Genomic DNA, 19,834 nt, shown 5'->3' with positions numbered 1-19,834 from the left:
CCCTATAGACTGCAGATGTCTTTAATTTGTGATTGCTGCAATTAAATACTGTAAAACTAAGTTAATAACTTTACAACAAACATGTATAATTATTTTGTCAAGTTTGAAAATATACTTCAAAATTACTTCAAAATAAATGGATTGATTTCATAATGGTATAGACAGTTGATATTGAACACAAAATTACTTTCTTTTGATTAACATATATATAAATTCCAGTAACAATTTCTCCAACTATTATGTATCCAAATCAGTAAGATAACACTTATCATCAAAATAGTTTAATATTTTATTTACACTTTTGACTAAAATATATTTTTTAAAATCCTTAAATGTGCAAACTAAATTTTGTAGAGATAATTTGATTAGTAATCCTGAACTAATGTTGATGATTTGGTTTTTAAAGTTTTTTTAAATGTAAGAAATATAAACGGTTATCTGTTTCTGTGGCCTACAGTAATGAGTGTCATGTGGCCAGCACAACGACCAACTGTCTTTACTTTTCCCCAACTAATGTCAGGTATCAATTAGAGCTGGGTGGTCTCAGATGCGCCCAAAGATCCTGCAATTAAAAATCCAAGTCTTCACCAGGATTTGAACTTGGACCCCCGGTTCAGAAGCCAGACGCTCTACCTCTCAACCACCACACCTCCAAATGCCACTTAAGGGACAAGATAATACATACCAGATCTTTTCCTTACAAGTACCGCATCTGTTGGGTCACTGACACCATACTCATTCTCTGCCCTGACACGAAACGAATAATCCTGATCAGGGCGGAGTTTAGTTATATGAAAGTGTGTTTGTGGGATCTTTCTTTCCAAGGGACGCCACTCTGAGCTTGGATGTTCCTGAACCTGGCGTGCACAAAATTTAAAATGCATAAAAATATCACACAAAAAAAAAATATTTCAGCAACAACATTAAAGAAAGAAAATGAGAAAAGAAAGGTATTAAAAAAAAAAAGCTTAGATAAAACAATAGTAATTCATAAAAAAAAGTAAACTACTGTATTGAATAAGTGTTCTGTTAAAAAACAAACTTCCGAAAAAAAACATTTACAGAAAAACCTATGTACCGCTATACATACTTCTATTTTATAAGTCACAGGAGAGTAATCAGTTATACGAGTCGGAAGCTCAACAGATCTCCAGCTGAGAATCAAAGATTCTGGTTGGACACTTGAAACATAAGGAGCTTCACGAGGCATTTTAGGAGGACCTGACAGAACAAAATACATGAGTCAGACAAACAAATATTCAGCAATATTATTTATCTATGTTGCAGCAACCCACTTTTGCATTTAATTAAAGATATTTTGTTATATTAACTTTTATAATAGTACTAGCTGGATAATACCCATGACCTCAGGCCTTAGTTTTAGGAGTATTACTGATCTAGAAGATTAAATTTACATTTATGTCAAGTTTACTGGTTCAGCCGACATATTCATATCCAGTAAAAAAAAAATACTGTGAAAATGGGTATACCCTATTTGTTTAAAAATTTTGTTCTTTAATAGAGATACAATTAGGTACTTTTGTTTTTTTTGTAAAATGTTTTACATGTTTCGGATGTTCCTTCAGAGTTGAAGATAGTTTACTTCCTAGCCCAAACGTCCCACAGGACCATTGAAAAATCCAAACGACAGTCCAGCGCACAAACCGCATGACCAAGTAGCCATCCTAGGTCCCCCGGTTGTGGGAGGGACATTAAACATACACTACGTTCTCTGCCATGGTCTAAGGAACACTTATGCCAAGTTTAAAATTGGTAAAAAGGTTTTGATTTTTATTTGGGACATACATAATACATACAATTATACATACATACACCTTACTTTCTGATTTATATATTAGATTAATAATAAAAAATTTTACTAAGACTATGTCTGCTTTATTGATCTTTATGGAAATTTGTTGTGATTAAAAAGACTCTTTCTCTCAAATAAAAACAACACAAAACATATAAAAGAGTTCATTGAGTGACTACACACAGACGTCTTCATCCTTTTCCTAGTCAACGAGTAGCTCTGAAATTCCCTAAATGTTATTCCCCAACTGTAAAACCTTTTTATTGTAATAAAAGTCTTGCCCTTTTTGTTGTCAGACATTCTCTGGGACATAGGCCAGTGGCTCTCTAATCAACCTAAACTCTCTAAAGAGTATAGTGATCCTTTTGTTTTCTTTAACAGTAGATAATAAAGACTCAAGACGAATACAATTAAAACTCACCAGCTCTGCAAGGCAGGTAGACAGCCAGAGTTGGTTCACTCTCTACCCCGTCATAGTCGGCAAACACCCTGAACATGTAAGATTGGTCAGGGTACAGGAACTGGAGGTTGTAAGAGGTACTGGGCACCCTGCTGGCCACATCATACCAGGTGGAGCTTGGGGGCTCCCTCCCCTCAACTCTGTACAGTATTGGGCGGCTGGGTGTGCCAGACAGCAAGGAGGCGGGAGGCCAAGAGAGAGTTGCAGAGGAGGGAGAAATGTTTGAAAGAGTGGGCTCCCTTGTTGGAAGTAATGGGACTGGAACAAAAAGAAAAGATTTCATACAATATTTCATTTATACAAATAACATTCCTACTGATTATGATTTATTAGGAATAGAGGAGATGATAGTAAAAACTATTTAATATTATTATTAAAGTAAATGAAAAAAAATAGGTGAAAGCAGAACTGAATATTAATACCCGTGAATGAAATTGTTTTATGTTGACAGTTGATTGACATGAGTTCTATCAAGAGTTTTATTTGAATTTTCTTATTTCTAATTTTGCACATTGATTATCAATTTAAATAGAGCTTAATTATCCTGAAGGAAATTTATTTTAAAATTCGAAATTGTGTATTTCACTTATTCTGCAATACTCTAAAAATAAATGACCTGTAAATAATTGAAGTATATTTTACAACCCAAGTAAAACATTTTAAAGTGGCTTACACAAAAAATGGTTTTCTATTTTCAAGTTTCATTGCCAAGGGAATGGGTGCATTTCTGTTTTTGTAATAGGTGATTTCTACATAAAATAAAAGCCACTATGAAAACTAACCAAAGGAAAGAGGAGGATGATGAGAAAAACTAACCAAATGTCTATTAGTTAGAATCAAAAAATGATCTTCTCTTGTTGTCTTATACACATTCAAAGTTCTTTTTAATAATAAAATTCATCAAGTCAATGAGAGTCAGATGAAATTGAAGCAGAGAATGAAATGAGCTTAATGAGGAAAAAAAACATGCTCCAGCCTGAACTTTTTCTAATCATATTAAGGATCAATTGATATTCTTAGGAACTGAACCTTAAAATAAATGGCCAATTGTAATATTAAGAAAAGAAGAAGAAAAAGAAGAAGAATCTTTATTATCTGTAAGGAAATTTTTCCTACAATTACACCAAATAAAACATTTTAATTATAGAAAGCCAAAACATACATGTCAACCATAGAGCTACACAGGCCTTAGATTGAGAAGATGGAGTGGTCATACAGTAAGAAAAGATGTCAACCACAGAGCTACACAGGCCTTAGAATGAGAAGATGGAGTGGTCATACAGTAAGAAAAGATGTCAACCACAGAGCTACACAGGCCTTAGAATGAGAAGATGGATTGGTCATACAGTAAGAAAAGATATCAACCACAAAACTACACAGGCCTTAGATTGAGAAGATAGATTGGTCACACCCTAAGAAAAGATGTCAACCACAGAGATACACAGATTGAGAAGATGGATTGGTCATACCCTAAGAAAAGAGGTCAACAATAGAGCTAGTCAGGCCTTAGATTGAGAAGATGGATTGATCATACAGTAAGAAAAGTTGTCAACAATAGAGCTAGTCAGGCCTTAGATTGAGAAGAAAAGATGTTAAAAATGGAGCTAGACAGTGCTTAGACTGTATAAGTGCTTATACTTTATAAGTCCGGATACAATTTTGTGCCTGTATGTTACCTGTACGCCTGTGTGCATGAACAGGAAGACTGTACTCTCCAGCACCATACTCTGTCTCTGGACAAACTCTCAGGCGGTAGTCCCTGTCACTGCGTAGACCTCGTAAGGTGTAGGAAGTGTCAGGGATTCCCCTGGTGGCTGTCACCCAATCTCTGCTTGGGACTTCCTGTTTAACAGAGAGAAGGTCAATGTAAATGAACAAATTGATTTTTAGAAGCTCAGAAATGATTAAGTTGGCAATCTGTGTATTATACCAGTTTTCTTATTTAGTTTGTAGATGTCACTAGCAATGACAAAGAATAAGAAAAATAACCTATTTCTGAAAATTTAATTACAATGATATCATTGGCTTCCAAAAATTGAGGCCTTGTTCTAAAAAAAAATATATGCCAAAATGTTTGTTCTACTCTAGTAGAAAAGGGGGAAGAAAAGTTTGATTTGCTTAATTGACTAGTTTGGCTTTAACTCTTTTTCTTCATAATTATTTTCTTCGTTCCATCATCATCATCATCATCATCAAACTCCATTTGAGTGAGGGCTTGAGAGGCTCAAATTCTATCTAGCAAAAGCCCTGGACAGAAACCCTTCTGTCTTGCGTAGTGCATAAATGTCACCATACAGGTCAATAATTTTGGGTTTCCCAGACCTGTCGAGACGGAGATCAGCAAGTCTGGGGCAGTTCCTCGTTCCATAGAATTATTCATTTTGCTCATTTGTATTTCATTATCCTGTTCAGATTAAATTTCAAAACCATTTTTGTTTGTTATCAGGAGGATGCCTGCTCTTTTTACACAATACAAATTAAAGTTTATAAATCTAAAAACCCATTTAGTTTAATGGGTTAAAATCAACGTTGCCATCGCCAATTAGGAGAGAAAGAGTTACAAATATAATTTTGTGATTTTAAATTGTGATGTAGGCTTGTGCAGTTATTCTAATTAGATTTATATAAATAGACTGTTTTGAATATCTTTTCTTGAATTTGTTCTCTGTTCATTTTGACATTACTTTCTTTTATATAAGGACAAGAGATCTGCATAAATAATTATATTATCTCAACAAAAGACATACCTAATCAAGTTTAACATGACAGTGTTTGGGCCATGTTTATTATTAACTGCCAAATATGCCACAGTGTTGCCAGTGGTATAAAATATGGGATGAGTGGTTGAGTGACATAAATCACTTAACTACCTATCAAAGAGGCACTAGTTTGAATCTCCTATCAAGTTGAGATGTCTAAGCTGAGTGCCTATTGGCAGCAAGGATACCCCCTTTTCTCTTCCACACATGTCCGCAAAAGAGATTGGACCATAGCTGACAGAGCATGCTAATGCCTGAAAGATGCACTAAATAAATCAATTCAAGAACAAATTAACAAAAGTATCATGTGCTGACCTGATATTCTACAGAGTATGAGATGGGAGTCGTGTGGCGTGAGTAGTAGGGAAGCTCGGCTGGTTTCCACTGGATTCTGATTGAATCACTCCCTAAATCTGTGATGGTGGGTTCTCGAACTGGGAATCTTGGTCTCACTGAATAAAAAAAAAAGTTTAGTCCATTAATTGCTTACATTCTTTTTATTTTTTTTTATACATTTTAGCAATCACTCTGTAACTATAGTTAGTAGTGTAACAATATATCATACCTATAAAAAAAAGCACATTTTAAAGGGCTATATCAAACAAACATTATGTACTAGCAATCAAAATTGTTAAGTGGACTATCAGTAGAGATGCTTAGACATCTTTGTAAAATTTGAGGGATGATTGATTCTTGAAGATACAGAGGCATTTCTTTATTGTTTATTTATTGCTTATACTAGTCCTTGGATGTCTCTTCTGGAAAAGGATGGGCTTTAGAGCCAGAGAGTGAGGTTGACGTGTTGCATCTTTTTCAATTTAATCAAAATTTTCAGCACAAGTCACTTAGTCATCCTCCCCCAAACCATATATATATTTATTGCTTAAGTAATATAATATAAAAAAAAGTAAGACAAAAGGAATAATGAAGCAATTACTCAACAATTATGGGTTAGGATTCTAAATACAAAGATGGTGTAAGCAATACAAATAAAGCAAATATTTCCTGTTCTCAACAACTAGCCATTCTCACCAACTATCCATTCTCACCAACAAGCCATTCTCACCAACTATCCATTGTCACCAACTATCCATTCTCACTAACTATCCATTGTCACCAACTATCCATTGTCACCATCTAGCCATTCTCACCAACTATCCATTTTCACCAACTATCCATTCTCACCAACTAGCCATTCTCACCAACTATCCATTCTCACCAACTATCCATTCTCACCAACAAGCCATTCTCACCAACTAGCCATTCTCACCAACAAGCCATTCTCACCAACTAGCCATTCTCACCAACTATCCATTCTCACCAACAAGCCATTCTCACCAACTAGCCATTCTCACCAACTATCCATTCTCACCAACTATCCATTCTCACCAACTAGCCATTCTCACCAACAAGCCATTCTCACCAACAAGCCATTCTCACCAACTATCCATTCTCACCAACTAGCCATTCTCACCAACTATCCATTCTCACCAACTAGCCATTCTCACCAACAAGCCATTCTCACCAACTAGCCATTCTCACCAACTATCCATTCTCACCAACAAGCCATTCTCACCAACTAGCCATTCTCACCAACTATCCATTCTCACCAACAAGCCATTCTCACCAACTATCCATTCTCACCAACAAGCCATTCTCACCAACTAGCCATTCTCACCAACTATCCATTCTCACCAACTATCCATTCTCACCAACTAGCCATTCTCACCAACTAGCCATTCTCACCAACAAGCCATTCTCACCAACTAGCCATTCTCACCAACTATCCATTCTAACCAACTAGCCATTCTCACCAACTATCCATTCTCACCAACTAGCCATTCTCACCAACAAGCCATTCTCACCAACTAGCCATTCTCACCAACTATCCATTCTCACCAACAAGCCATTCTCACCAACTAGCCATTCTCACCAACTATCCATTCTCACCAACAAGCCATTCTCACCAACTATCCATTCTCACCAACAAGCCATTCTCACCAACTAGCCATTCTCACCAACTATCCATTCTCACCAACTATCCATTCTCACCAACTAGCCATTCTCACCAACTAGCCATTCTCACCAACAAGCCATTCTCACCAACTAGCCATTCTCACCAACTATCCATTCTAACCAACTAGCCATTCTCACCAACTATCCATTCTCACCAACTAGCCATTCTCACCAACTAGCCATTCTAACCAACAAGCCATTCTCACCAACAAGCCATTCTCACCAACAAGCCATTCTCACCAACAAGCCATTCTCACCAACTATCCATTCTTACTCTGATTAGATGTTTGTTGTTAGTAGTTACAATAACACATGAAATATCTTTAAGCAATAAGCCTCTACACATTTACATTTCTATTTATTTGTAAGGGAACTTTCAAAATTGTTAATTAAATTGAGATGAATGTAACATGACTTGAGCTCTTTTGGCTGAAAAGATGCAGATATTGCAGGTCTGGTTAATTTTTAACCCTGTCTATAAGATTCATTGCCTATATCTTCTTCTCTATAATGGCTGAGTGGTTAAATAATATGTTGTCAAACCAAAGGTCTTAGTTTAAAACAGACTAAGATTTTTATACAATATACAAGCGCTTGCTAAAACTATCCAGCCCTGACATTAGCCAGCTAGGACTAAAGCTAAAGTGGAGCCATATGTGTTGGACTTTAAAATTGTACTTACTAAGATTCGAACCCTTGACCACTTGGTTTAGAATTCAAGCACTTTATCCCTCAGCCACCACACTCCCAGGCTTTAAAAAATGCTGTCACTAATTCTCATCCACAAAAAAATGTAAACTTTATCTGACCTTTTCCGTGCACTACTATCTATATAGTTATTGACAATTAATTTTTGTTTAAATAAAAACATCACATACCTATATAATCTTTTCATGTAAATAAATGTAAATTTTAAAAATAAAATTAATTACCAGGCAGAGAGGTCAAGGTGACTGGAGGAGCTGCCTCAGCAAGACCAGCTGGAGTAAGTGCCCTCACACGAAACGAGTAGTCAGTGGAAGGTTTCAGACCTCCAAGGCGGTAGCTGGTGTCATGTATGTTTGTCGCCAGAGGTTTCCACTCTGTCTTAGGGTACTCCAAAGCCTCAATCTGGTAGGAAAGGGGTTCTCCTGCTCTGACAGGTGGCACTGAAGCAGATCTCCAAGAAAGTCTGATCAAAAATGCAAAACAAATTGTTTTAGAAATAAAAAGTATGGAAAAAAATTACCAAACTTCTAGATCTCTAGAGTTACATTATCTAGATAAAATTAATATAGTATTTCAATAATAAAGCATTTTACAAATGTAATTATTTTTTTAATTCCTTCTTTTTGACAGCAAAATTTGGAGAAAAAGAAATGCAGGTAGTATCATATTTCAACATCTTACCTGACACTAGAAGGTTCAAGGTCACTGATATGCAAGTCTTGAGCTAGTGGACGCAGAGGACCTAATGAAAAACAAACATTAAGAAAAAATTAACGCACAAAACAGATTGATTTTTAAAATTTGATTTGAATATACTAAATGTATAGAGAATCAGTTACAGCTTAAAATATATATGCACTTTTAATTCACCTAATATCAAATAGAATGTCATTACATTTAACCTAAACACTAATCTTTGAAGTAAATACAGAACATAGGATAAGAACTATAAAGAAAAAACTGAACTGTCTCCATCAGATCTAAAGGTTCATTACACTAATGATGTAGATTTCAATAAATTTCAAGGCTTAAATTTTACTAGATACTGGAATTGATGAAAAGAGGTTTTAATTTTAACAAAGATTCAGACCCTAGATCTCATTAGAATTTGAAGCAACATTCTTAACCTACAGTATTAAAAAACAACAACTTGCAACTTTCGATGATTCAATAATATATATATATAATATTCATGTACTGAAACAAGTATAATGAAGCTGCTAGATCTGATAGCTTCTTGGTTGGGTGGTATGCACTCTGGACTCTGGATCAAACCCCACCCATCATCTTGCAGGAGGTTTGTGCTAGGATGTAATATTCTTCTTCAATTCTGAAGGAACTAGCAATACATGGTAAACAAAACAAAATATAACTACTTCATTCTATTAAATTCGTATTGTATTTTGAACAGAATAAAAATCTTATGACTGATAAAAAAAAAATAGAAACATACTCATTTGTCGATAGAGTCCAGTAGGGTAAGATGGAGGGCTGACTCCATATGGGCTCAATGCCCTGACCCGAAACCTGTAGTCATCAGTGGGTGAAATGTCTGGCACATGATACCGAGTGGTGGGGATTCCACTTGCTAGAGGGCGCCACCCTTCCATCTGTGGAGTCTCATATCTGTGAAATATATTCAATTTTTTTTTAATTCATCATCTTTTAAGAAATGAAAAAAATTAAAAAAGACTTTGGATACAATGCTATGAATTATTAACAATGATCAATTCATCTTTGAAAAGCCATACTTTCTAAGATATGAGAAAAATGTTATCAAATCACAATAAATTATATCTCAATATCACATAAACATTTTTGTTATCTTGACTCAATCATCTCATATGATATGCTACTGATATGCTACTAGATAAAGACATCAACAACAGGATAGCCAAGTCAATGAGCACCATATTATGTCACAGCTGCAGAAAAGAGTGCGGGACAATACCTTGCTGACTAACAATTCCAAAGCCCTAGTCTACAGGACCTGTGTGATGAGCACTCTGCTATTCGGTATAGGCAAGATAAAATAACCAATAAGGAAGTGCTGTAAAGAGCAGGGTGCCAGGACATCTTGGCTAGTTTGGTCATATTCACAAAATGCTACAAGGTCAACTTCCACAAGACATTCTGTATGGTGATCTATTACAGAAGGCGGGAGAGCCGCTGGTCATCCACTTTTAATGTATACTGATGTATGGAAACGGGACATGAAGCTCTTCAAAATTGACACTTGCAGCTGGGAAAAAGTGGCACTGGATAGATCCACATGGAGAGAGAGCATAAAGGAAGGGTCTCGGATTGCAGATGCCATACACAACATAAGTAGAGAGAAAGGGGAAAATGCAATGGTGCCTGGTGATTACAGATGCCCAACCTGTGACCAAAGCTGTGTATCAAGGATCGGCCTCTTTAGTCACATGAGAAGTTGCAAAAGCAAAAGATCATCTGCCGAGACGTAAAATACCACAGTATATCTCATTACAAAATTCAAGCATACTGTATATGATGAAAGAAAAAAAAAAAAAGCAACAATGCTGAAATATTGCTTAGCACTTACTCAATCATGTACAGCAGAGGGCTGTCAGCGTTTCCATAGGGAGGCACCTCTACACGTCTCCATGACAACCTGGCAGAGTTCAAATCTCCATCATACTCCTCCACTTGTAGTCTGTCCACAGGGGTGTGGGTCAACGCTGGGAAAAAACATTGAAAGTTAGTTATGTCTTAATTCAAATGATTTCATATTGTATCTATGTTTAGTTTCAGTGCTGCTAAGAGAAATGATTGCTTTGTGAGGTCTCAAACATTTATCAAGTTTACTAGAATCAAACAAAAAATTAAAACTGAAATTGAAAAATTAAAAAATGAAGAAAAAATTAACAGAACAAAACATGGTTAGACAACTTGAAGAAAAAAAAGTATTATCTCTTAACAAGTGGAATAGAAGGTAAAGAAATCTAAAATGCAGACATCGTTACAACATCCTCACACAGCTAGTTTATAACATCCTGAGACATCTACTTTAAAACATCCTGAGACAGCTACTTTACAACATCCTGAGACAGCTACTTTACAACATCCTGATACAGCTAGTTCACAACATCCTGAGACAGTTTAGGAACGAGTGAATAAGAGAGAAATATTAGCATTACTGCACAAGATAAGACCTGCCAGTCATTGTGGGCTTTAAGAAATAGATTTGAAAATAGATGCAAATGTCTATAGATATAAGCACCTGTCAACAAGACGCAAGTGTCCAAGCTAAAAAATGAACATGCTAATATAAAAATTAGCACTCTTTGCCTGCACACTGTTTCATCCTACTTGTAAACCATAGTTTCATTAGATAAATATAGAAGATTGTTAAGTAAAGATTAAAATCTCACATATTTACACAAGTCTTACCTAAAGTTCTGAAAACAGAGGTTGCTGGACTTGGCTCACTCAGAAGGCCATCAAGGGATTCAGCTCGTACACGAAATCTGTAATCCTGGGCAGGCTCAAGATCACGCACTATATAAGAGTTAGTTGGAACACGCCGAGCCAATTCACGCCACCTGAAAAAAATATATATTATCAGCTTATGAGCTTGTTCAACAATCTATAATGTAATCAACTGTCTATGAAACTCAACTGTGTGTAAGAATTCTTAAATGTGTTGGTTATCACATATGTTTTTTTAAGAGTTGTACATAAATCACTGTATAAGCACTGACGATGCAGGTGTGGTGGTTGAGTGGTATAGCACTATTTTCCTAACTGAGGGGTCCAGGGTTCAAATCCTGGTGAAGACTAGGATTTTCAATTTTGGTATCTTTATACCACCCCTGAGTCCACCCATTAGTTGAGAAAAATTAAGGTGGTTAGTCATTGTGCTGGCCATGACATCATTGTAATCCATGGCCCACAGAAACATATGACCTTTATATCATCTGCCCCATAGATCGCAAGGTCTGAAAGGGGAACTTTACTGCCTTGACCTTAATGATATCTACTGACTTATTTTAATTCAATTTCATTTTTCTTTATTGTATAAGAAACAAAAATTTATTGAAAAAAACAACAAAAAAACTGAAAAGTTTTCTTGCAAGACTTGAGAGAAACACAGAAAACAGCCGAAGAAACTTGTTGAGTATCTTTGAATAGAAAAACTTACCTATAAGAAGGAGGCTCTTGCATCTCAATCATGTAAAGCAAAGGCTGCTCCATGTTATCAAAGGCTGGTATGTCCACCCTGTTCCATTGCAGTCTAGCAGTTCCTTCTTCTATTTCTGAAATGGTTGGTCTGGTGACAGGGACTCCAGTGAAAGCTAGAAATGACAAGTAATCATTAATTTAACTTTTAACTAAGTTAGTCATGTATGAAAAAATAATTCAAATGTCATATTTTATTTTCTATAAACTAAACCATTCTATGGAACTAATAGCATATAATTACATGAATTGTAAATTTAAAATATTTATTTATAAGCATTATTAACCCTACAACAACTCAGAGAGCGCCCTGATCTGGAAACCACTGCATAGTTCATCTCAGATATAGGATTTACTACTTTGAATACTCCAACTAAATCATGAGAACACATAACATCATTCACTATTTGTTATTCAGATTTCAAATACAAGCATTCCCAATTAAAGGGCTGCCTCCTGTGTATAAAGTTCTAATTCAGTGTACATTTCATGATAATGTATTGGATACAACATTCATAAGGCCAACTCTATACTCCCTGCACCCCACACAAACAAGTATGTGTTCTGTTCATTGCAAAATATTCACAAGTTATTTACAATGATGAATAATTATAACATCAGGACATTGCATTGTGTTAAAGAAAAAAATATAACTACATCTACAATTGTAATTAAATATCTATATTTATGAAGGCGCAGTGGTTAAGCGGTAAAGCACTTGGCTTCCATACCAGAGGTTCCGGGTTCAAATCCTGGCTAAGACTGGCATTTTTTATTTCGGGATTTTTGGGCGCCCTTGAGTCCACTCAGCTCTAATGGGTACCTGACATTAGTTGGGGAAAAATAAAGGCGGTTGGTCATTGTGCTGGCCACATGACACCCTCGTTAACCATGGGCCACAGAATCAGTTGACCTTTACATCATCTGCCCTATAGACCACAAGGTCTGAAAGTGAAACTTTACTTTTTATCTATATTTATGGATTAAGCTCAAAACTAAAATAATTTAGCTCTAATTACAATTAGCATTGGAGAAATAACATTTATAAGCTTTTTTATTATGTTTGTGATTTTGTCTTTAAAGACAGATACAGGGTTAACAGAGTGATTGGACCCCACAATGATTTAACTTTTTAAAAAAAAGTGGAAACTAAAACTCTGTGGCCATATTACAAGGTCTTTGGTGCTTGCAAATACCTTCCTAAAGGGAACAGTACCAGGAAAAAGAAGAAGAGGCGGACAGAGAAAGCGATGGAAAACAATATAAAAGAATGGACTGGCCTGCCTTTGAAAGAGGTTCTATCGAAGGCAAAAGATCAAAAGAAATGAAGAAAGACGGTTGATAATTCTCATGTGGTGCCCCAATGGTCCAACAGACTAAGGGATAGGTGAATGTGAAGGTGACTTTGTACAAATATCTAAAAAAAACTATATTCTAAATAATTTACCTTTGGCTCTAGGTATCCACAATGGCTCAGTAGGTTGACTCACACCATAAGGAGTCTGAGCCCTGACTCGAATGTTGTAATCTCTATCAGGTTCAAGGTCAGACAAGTACAGACTGGGCTTCCTGACCCTGCTTGCCAGGGGAACCCACTCCTCACTAGGCAGTTTTTGAGCCTCAACTCTGTAGGATACTGGCGGCATGGACATGGACCTGCCTGTGTAAGGCAGCTCTGCAGGCTTCCAACCAAGCTGAATGGTCTCCTTGCCAATGTCAGAAATGTAGGGCCTAGTCTTGGGCAGAACTGGTCGAACTGTCATATAAATAATTATTTTGATATTTTTAGATCAACATTTTTTTATATAGCTTAATAAATAGACATTTGATATTCGATATTTTGTATTTTTGGCACATAATCCCTCAAGGGTTACTTTCCCTATATAGGTGAAGTGCTAAGAGTTATACAACTGGGGTATTAAAAATAAGATCCACTCACAACTCAAATAGTAAAAATTTTAATAATCTAATTAAAATCTGTTGTAAATTTGTTTATGTATATGTATTTTTCCAGGATCAACACAATAACATAATGTTTTGAGTTTGTCTGTTCCAAAATATTTCCTTCTAATATCCTCGTATCTGGGGCAATCAAGGAGGATATGTCCCACAGTGAGATAAGAGTCACAGTACTCACACAGTGGGGGCTCTTCTCTCTTAAGCACAAAGGAGTGTGTGATGTAGATGTGACCAATCCTAAGTCTGCACATGGTCGTGCTTCCACACCAGTGTCAGACCCTTTGATGTGGACCACTGCCTGACATCTGCCACAATCTAGCTTGTGGGTCTCAGCCTCCCACCAATCCTGCCACTCTCAGTAGGTGGCAGAGGCTATACTCTGTCTCAGGTCCAAGCAAGGAATTTGGATTCTTGACACTGTTTTATTTAGGGCACTTTTCAATGAATAAACACTAATAGGGTCTCTAATAATAAACCTTCAAAGATAAGGAGATTCCATAACATTCTTAAGATCAGAACAAAAGTGTAATTTTTAACAAATTACAATTTGCTCATTATATATATATATATATATATATATATATATATATAGCTGCCAGGGTTCTTACAATATAAATGATAATGAAATAATATGAAGTTAAGGACTTGCCTATTGCCTGAGTCTCCAGTAGGTAGCAAAAACATAAAGAACATTATATGTTTTTTTAAAAAAAATAATTTCACAAATAATGAAACTATTTTAAATGTATGGCTTTTACTGCAAAGTTAAGTCTTAAACATGTAAGAAATAAATCTATATATTGAATTCAATAATGCTGGTAAAATAGTAGTTTTGTGTAGAGACTTTTACAAAGCTTATATTAACTCAATCTGTCTGTTTTGGTGGATTCTTTTACAGGTTTTTTCTCCCCTTTTTGGCTCAGTGGAAATTTTGCAGAAATATTCATTGTAAAAAAAAAAATAGATGAATCAATAAAAACAAATGCTTAATCAATTAGTGGTAATTAATTTTGTTTAATAAAGAAAAAAGAGAAGATAAATATTGCAGTATTTTTAAGATATTTTTTTTTTGGTGGTTGTGCACTGCTTTCTCTAATATAAGCTTTGTTGTTGTTGTTTTTTTTTAATATGTTTTTTTTTATATTCTTCTTGTTTATTTATAAATTTATTCTTTTTGGAAATAATGTCTGTAATATAAAATGTAAGATAAGATAAGAAAAACTGGGGTTTCTATTCCAACTGACCTGGTGTTTCAGTTTCTCTCATCACAGATTCTCTTCTCGCTGGCTCTGGAATACAAACAAAAGACTCAATTTACTTTTAGTTGATCCAACATTTTTATTTAACTTTACACCTACAAGAACAATCAGAACTTAATTTTATTCCTTTGAATTACGCTTTTTAAGTTAAGTGGTAATATTTTATTGAAACAATGACTTGAACTAGATTGACAGTTGTTGTTCTTGAAGTTCTTTATTATCATTAATATAACCCTCTTCCACTATTCAAATGTCAAATACTGAAATAATATCACAAAAAAAAAAGCTATAATTGTTGATAGGATATAGTACATGTTACAATCGTACATGTTTGTTAAAATAAGGTTCTAGAGATTTTACCTTATGTAATGTCTGACCCAATAAGTGCACATATCTACAAGTGGTTGGTAGGGAAATATGTATTATATAGATTTTTAACTAAATTTTTTATTAAGTTAAGGCTCTTGCTTAATATATAAGCCAGGCAATAAGTATTCATATTAATATAGTGCAAACCTTCTCTGGCTTTCAAGGTGCAAGGTAGAGTTGTCTCACTTGTACCATAGCGATTGTCTGCCCTGACTCTAAACATGTATTCCTTGTCTGGCTTCAGATTGTGAATGTAGTGGTTGGTAGTCTCAATGTTGCCCTCAAGCCTGAGGATCCACAGAAAGTCACATGACAACAAGATAAGGTTTTTAATTTTTGTTTCATTACTTTCAGGCCTTTAGTAATGAAAAGCATTACATCCTTGCCTAAATCACCTGCAAGATAGCAGGGGACAAAGCTGGCAGGGTTGGAAATTGGGACCATCATTAAAACAGTTTGTTGCAATACCCCATGATCAGGCAGTCATGTGAAAAAGTTTTTTTTTTTTAATTTGTTTCATATAAGATCGGTTATAAATTGCACATTTTTAATTTCAGTCGAATTTGTGTTTAGGCCTACAAATACTTTAGTGCATGTGTTTCTTATTTGTAAAATGTTTTATTTGTTTTGGATGTTCCTTCAGAGTTGAAGATATTCTATTTCATAGTTCAAAACTTCCAGCAGGACAATGGGGGATGGCAGAGGGCATGGTATGAACCAGGGACCATCTAGCGCCTATACTGCACAACCAGGCAGCTATCCAAAAAAAAATGTCTCAAACAATTCCTATTCTAGACAGATAACATTTAGAGCTAATTAAGCAATAAGTTAATATAAAAAATAGATAATTAAACGTTTCTTTTTCCATTAGCTGGGATGAATTTGTATAGGCCTACATGTTCTCTTTACCTTAGTGCCACTAGAGCATGAAATGGGGAAACTGAATCAAGAGGAAAATTGTTAAAAAGTTTAAGTCTCTAATTAACATTCACAACTAGATGGATTTTTTGTTCAAGTAATGGCTGGAATGTTAAGAAATGTGGAGAAAAATGAAGTAGCAAAAAGTTTTCACCTGACCCAGCTGCTATTGGGCAGCTCTCTGGCTTCTATTGTGTAAGTGATTCTCTGGGCGTTCTCTGGCAGTGAGCCAATAGGTGCTGGCATCCAGGACAATTTTACAGAGTTAGGCTTGATGTCCAGACAGATAGGTTTATCGATGGGCATGGAGGGAATTTTCTCTGAGGGTGAAGTAGAAAGCCATTCATATATAACAACAGTTATAAGTAGCGTAGAGCTAGGTCAGTGTTTCCCAAAACTTTTTCCATAACAGAAAACTTTGCACATACTGAGTATTTAGCTAAACGCTTTGCTTTTTTAATAGAGAGATTAAAATTGATGAGCATTTAACCAGCCAGGAGAACGCAGAAAGACAGCGCGGTACACTCCCCTGTGTAATCGTTCCAAAATTTAGTCCTAGAAATAGCCAGCTAAGAACTTCACGGAGTCTCGCGAGACAAATCCTGTTTGAAAACAGAGTTAACTTTAATGCTTTCTACAAGTTACGTAGTAGGTGGCTTCAAGTTTCAACGCATTTGTCATGGAGCATGTCAAATTTATCAAACAAAATGTCCTAAACTAGGCTAGGCTAGAAAATGTCCTAAACTAGGCTAGGCTACAAAATGTCCTAAACTAGGCTAGGCTAGAAAATGTCCTAAACTAGGCTAGGCTACAAAATGTCCTAAACTAGGCTAGGCTAGAAAATGTCCTAAACTAGGCTAGGCTACAAAATGTCCTAAACTAGGCTAGGCTAGAAAATGTCCTAAACTAGGCTAGGCTACAAAATGTCCTAAACTAGGCTAGGCTAGAAAATGTCCTAAACTAGGCTAGGCTAGAAAATGTCCTAAACTAGGCTAGGCTACAAAATGTCCTAAACTAGGCTAGGCTACCTACATGCTAATTATTCCAGTAGCTCATGGAACACTTATTTAGGTATCACATAACACTAGAGTTCCACAGAACACAGTTTGAGAAACACTGGACTAAGTCATACATTATTAATTAGAAAGCCAAAGATTTCAATAAATGTAATGAAATTTTAATAATTTGAGTTTAAAAGGTCTTCAGGGCTTGCAAAGAGCTTCTTTCAGGGAAAGTGCCAGGAAAAAGAAGAAGTGGACAGAGAAAGCGATGGGAAGAAAACATAAAAGAATGGAAGGGCCTCCCATTGAAGGAGGTTCTATTCAAGGCAAAAGATAGAGGAATGGAGAAAGATGGTTGACAAATCTTGTGTGGTGCACTGCAGTGGTTCAACAGACTAAAGAGTAGGAGAAGGAATAAAGTTTTATATAAAAAAAAACATTCATATGTCATGACATTATGAAGATAAGGTTATGTTACTATGAAACAAAAATTTAAATGTGTTTGGAATCGTAACAAAACCAGTGTAACAAACTGACCTTCCAGGGGTATCTCCCTCACTACCGATCTCCTTGATGGTGTTGGCGACTGTGTATAACTCTCTCTGGCTACACTTGGTGAATAGAACCTGGGCACTGAGGGACGCATTCTTTCTTCTAAAAGGATAAACAATTTCAAATGTAGTCATATCATTGGCTTGCAGATTCCATTAATATTTTGCGTTTCATTTTGGTTAGACTCTAGTCTACATTTAATTATTTCAACCTAATATTGCTAACTCTGATAACATAATTTTAAAGTTAAATGTCTATACAGACAATGAAGAGATTAGAGACAGGAGCAATACAGCAGACCCCATAATGACCTGCAAACTACTTTTAAAAAATGCAAACTAAAACTCTATGGCCATATCACAAAGTCCTCAGGGCTCACAAAGACATTCCTTCAGGGAACAGTACCAGGAAGAAGAAGAAGAGGCAGGCAGAGAAAGCCAACATAAAAGAAAGGATGGGCCTGTCATTTAAAGAGGTTCTATCCAAGGCCTACTTCCACTCCAGCCCAACATAACCAACTCCCTGTACAGCAGTGCTGAACAACTGAAGAAAACAGCACACTTTTTTTCCTTGACACAATCTGCAAAAGAGCTCACAGCTCAGCAGCAATAAAGCTGGCTAGAAGAAGAAGAAGAATCCAAGGCAAAAGACCGAGAGGAATCGAGAAAGAAGGTCAACAGATTTTGTGTGGTGCCCAAATGGTCAAACAGACTAAAGGATAGGTGAAGGTGTCTATACAGGAGCAGTGAAAAATATGCTTACTATTCTTTCTATAGACAATTACTTATGAAGGAATGGTTCAGCCACAATGAGGAAACCTTAACTCTGATGGTTTTTAAAACAATTTTCTTGATTATTCTCTGCAAGAAACACAGCACTCAGTTGACATAATCATTAGCTCTGCGACTATTGTGCACTGATTGGCTGGCTCAACTCTTCTCGGGATTTACAGTAAATTCTTTGACTTTCAGGTATTCAATAAAAATACATATATTTGCAATATTTTAAGTTATTATAACACAATTTTAACTGCCCGAATGATTTTTTATATAAGGGCAGAGAAACAAGTTTTGAACTGGATAGATGATACTATGAAGGATTTGTGAAAGAATATAGTTTCCCTTTCAGACCTTACGGTCTATAGGGCAGATGATGTAAAGGTCATCTGTTTCTATGGCCCATGGTTAACAAGGGTGTCATGTGGCCTAAAAAAAAATGACCAACCACCTTTACTTTTTCCCAACTAATGTCAGGTACCCATTAGAGTTGGGTGGGCTCAGAGGCTCCCTAAAATCAAAATGACAGTCTTCACAAGGATTTAAACCTGGAACCCTCGGTTTGGAAGCCAAGTGCTTTACCACACCTAATTCTCACTTACTTGGGGACCCAACAATGGTTACAGGGATATTTTTAATCCTTTTGAAGAAAGAGCAAACAAAAAATTTTGTCATATCTTTAATAGCTTAGGGCCTTATCACATCTAAATCGGCACAAAATTTAAGTACAACAGTTTTTTTTTTAGAATCTCTTATATCTTTTTGTTTTACTGCCCACATGATTTTATTTTGACAAACTCGTGATTTTGTATAGAAGTTCAGGGAGAAATAGGTTTTGAACCAAATAGATGATAATTTGGAGGATTTGTGAAGGAATATAAAGTAAGACATATAGCTTTATCTTATATGAATTTGGTGGATTATTGTTTTTAGTTATTAATATCATTAGATTAACCTTTTTTTTTTTTTGTTGGACTCAATGTAGTGAAAGCGGCATTCAGATAATTAAAAAATCCCTAAAATGTAACAATATGATCAATTAAA

The 19,834-nt window shown here is 35.6% G+C and overlaps 1 protein-coding gene across 1 annotated transcript in view; it reads right to left on the bottom strand.

Moving 5' to 3' along the window:
• The window catches only part of LOC106054014 (titin-like), a 199,332-nt gene that overhangs the window by 53,655 nt on the left and 125,843 nt on the right, over positions 1 to 19,834 (bottom strand). The window contains exons 30-45 of the mRNA XM_056013914.1: positions 18,000 to 18,116; positions 16,616 to 16,781; positions 15,691 to 15,830; positions 15,160 to 15,204; positions 13,404 to 13,712; positions 11,919 to 12,072; positions 11,168 to 11,319; positions 10,320 to 10,455; positions 9,210 to 9,382; positions 8,438 to 8,498; positions 7,981 to 8,219; positions 5,348 to 5,484; positions 3,950 to 4,115; positions 2,235 to 2,531; positions 1,091 to 1,221; positions 686 to 857 (exon numbers count right to left, since the gene is read on the bottom strand). Of these exons, the coding sequence (XP_055869889.1) occupies positions 686 to 857; positions 1,091 to 1,221; positions 2,235 to 2,531; positions 3,950 to 4,115; positions 5,348 to 5,484; positions 7,981 to 8,219; positions 8,438 to 8,498; positions 9,210 to 9,382; positions 10,320 to 10,455; positions 11,168 to 11,319; positions 11,919 to 12,072; positions 13,404 to 13,712; positions 15,160 to 15,204; positions 15,691 to 15,830; positions 16,616 to 16,781; positions 18,000 to 18,116 (2,595 nt within the window). The remainder of the gene's footprint in view (positions 1 to 685; positions 858 to 1,090; positions 1,222 to 2,234; positions 2,532 to 3,949; positions 4,116 to 5,347; positions 5,485 to 7,980; positions 8,220 to 8,437; positions 8,499 to 9,209; positions 9,383 to 10,319; positions 10,456 to 11,167; positions 11,320 to 11,918; positions 12,073 to 13,403; positions 13,713 to 15,159; positions 15,205 to 15,690; positions 15,831 to 16,615; positions 16,782 to 17,999; positions 18,117 to 19,834) is intronic.

The sequence above is a fragment of the Biomphalaria glabrata genome, chromosome 16, assembly GCF_947242115.1.
Source record: "Biomphalaria glabrata chromosome 16, xgBioGlab47.1, whole genome shotgun sequence".
Classification (NCBI taxonomy): domain Eukaryota; kingdom Metazoa; phylum Mollusca; class Gastropoda; family Planorbidae; genus Biomphalaria; species Biomphalaria glabrata.
This window is presented reverse-complemented; position numbering and strand designations above follow the sequence as displayed.